Source organism: Arachis ipaensis, chromosome B09 (assembly GCF_000816755.2).
Source record: "Arachis ipaensis cultivar K30076 chromosome B09, Araip1.1, whole genome shotgun sequence".
Classification (NCBI taxonomy): domain Eukaryota; kingdom Viridiplantae; phylum Streptophyta; class Magnoliopsida; order Fabales; family Fabaceae; genus Arachis; species Arachis ipaensis.
Genome location: NC_029793.2, coordinates 87,578,951 through 87,580,963, shown reverse-complemented (window position 1 = coordinate 87,580,963; position 2,013 = coordinate 87,578,951). Strand labels below are relative to the sequence as shown.

Sequence of the window (2,013 nt, the reverse complement as noted above, 5' to 3'; positions counted from 1 at the left end):
TAAAACCGCATCATTTGGACCTCTATAGCTCAAGTTATGACCTATTAAGTGGGAAGAGGTTGGCTTGACAGCTTTAGCGATTCCTTCATTTCTTCATGAGTTCTCCATTTTTACTTGCTTTTCGTTCATTCTCTTGATCCTATCTTTGCCTCCTAAATCTGAAATCACTTAACAAACATATCAAGGTATCTAATGGAATCAAAGATAAATCAAGATTAAACAATTAAGGACCTAAAAAGTATGTTTTCACTCTTAAGCACAATTAAAGAAGAATTTACAAAATCATGCTACTTCATTGAATAAATAGGAGAAAGGTTGACAAAACTCTCTAAATTTAACACAAGATAAACCTTAAATATGGGGTTTATCAATGGCAAGGCTAGCAGTAAGAAGCAAGTGACAATTGAAGAAAAGAACCAAGAAGAGCTCAAGGAGAAGGATGAGGAACCACCAGCTTCAAAGAAGGGGAAGCAGATTATTGAGGAACATTCACAAGAACAGAGGAAAGAAGTGAAGCCTTACACTCCTCCTCAATCATATCCTCAAATATTGCAAAAGGAGCTCAAAGATCAACAGTTCCTAAAGTTTTTAGAAGTTTTTAAGAAGCTAGAGATCAATATCCCACTTGCTGAAGCATTGGAGCAAATGCCTCTATATGCTAAATTCCTCAAAGAGATCATCAACAAGAAGAGAAACTGGAATGAGAAGGAAATGGTGATCTTAACTCAAGAATGCAGTGCAGTAATCCAAAAATGGCTCCCACCAAAACTCAAGGATCCTGGGAATTTCATCCTATCATGCATCATAGGCAATGTGACTTTGGAAAAAGCCCTCTGTGATTTGGGTGCCAGCATTAATTTGATACCTCTTTCATTGATGAAAAAGCTTTCGATAGATAAAGTCAGACCTACCAGAATGTCACTCCAAATGGTTGATAGATCACTCAAGATACCAAATAGAGTTGTGGAAAATTTGCTGGTGAAAATAGGAGAATTCATATTCCCTAATGATTTCGTCATCTTAGACATAGAAGAAGAAGGACACAACTCAATTATCTTAGGAAGACCTTTCCTAGCCACAGCAAGGGCTATAATTGATATAGAGAAAGGAGAAATGACCCTCAGAGTGCATGGTGAAAAGATGATCATCAATGTCTTTAAAGCCATGCAACATCCACCTGAGAAGGAAAAGCATATGAGGGTGGAGATGATAGAAGAATTGGAGGAGGAGCTACTTGAAGCCAATGAATGGGAAGAGGAAACTGAAGTGGAACAAGACATCCTAGAAGAGGAAGTAGTAGAAGTCTCCTTTGAAGGCAAGACAGAACAGAGGCCAAAATAAGAATTAAAGCCTCTACCCCCTCATCTCAAATATGCATTTCTTGGAGGAGGAGAGACTCTGCCAGTAATCATCAATTCCTCTTTTAGCATGGAAGAAGAAGCAAAGCTGATTGAGATACTGAAAGCTCACAAGACAGCTTTGGGATGGACAATTGATGATATCAAAGGCATAAGCCCTGCCATCTGTATGCACAAAATTCTACTAGAGGAAGATTCAAAGCCTGTAGTTCAACCCCAAAGAAGGCTTAACCCAACCATGAAGGAGGTGGTTCAAAAAGAAGTGATGAAGCTATGGAATGCTGGAATCATATACCCAATCTCTGACAGCTCTTGGGTGAGCCCAGTACAAGTAGTGCCAAAGAAAGGTGGCATGACTATCATCTTCGATGAGAAGAATGAACTCATTCCCACAAGGACAGTGACGGGGTGGAGAATGTGCATCGATCATATAAGGCTGAATGATGCTACAAGGAAAGATTATTTTCCTCTCCCATTCATCGACCAGATGCTGGAAAGATTGGCTGGCCATGCATACTATTGCTTCCTGGACGGGTACTCTGGATACAATCAAATAGTGGTGGATCCCAAGGATCAAGAAAAGACTTTCTTCACCTGCCCATTTGGAGTATTTGCTTACAGAAGGATGCCCTTTGGGCTATGCAATGCCCCTGCA

The 2,013-nt window shown here is 39.9% G+C and overlaps 1 protein-coding gene across 1 annotated transcript; it reads left to right on the top strand.

Moving 5' to 3' along the window:
- LOC107615688 lies at nucleotides 358-1,341 on the top strand. Its single transcript, XM_016317732.1, has one exon. It carries the CDS (start codon nucleotides 358-360, stop codon nucleotides 1,339-1,341), a length of 984 nt encoding a protein of 327 aa, XP_016173218.1.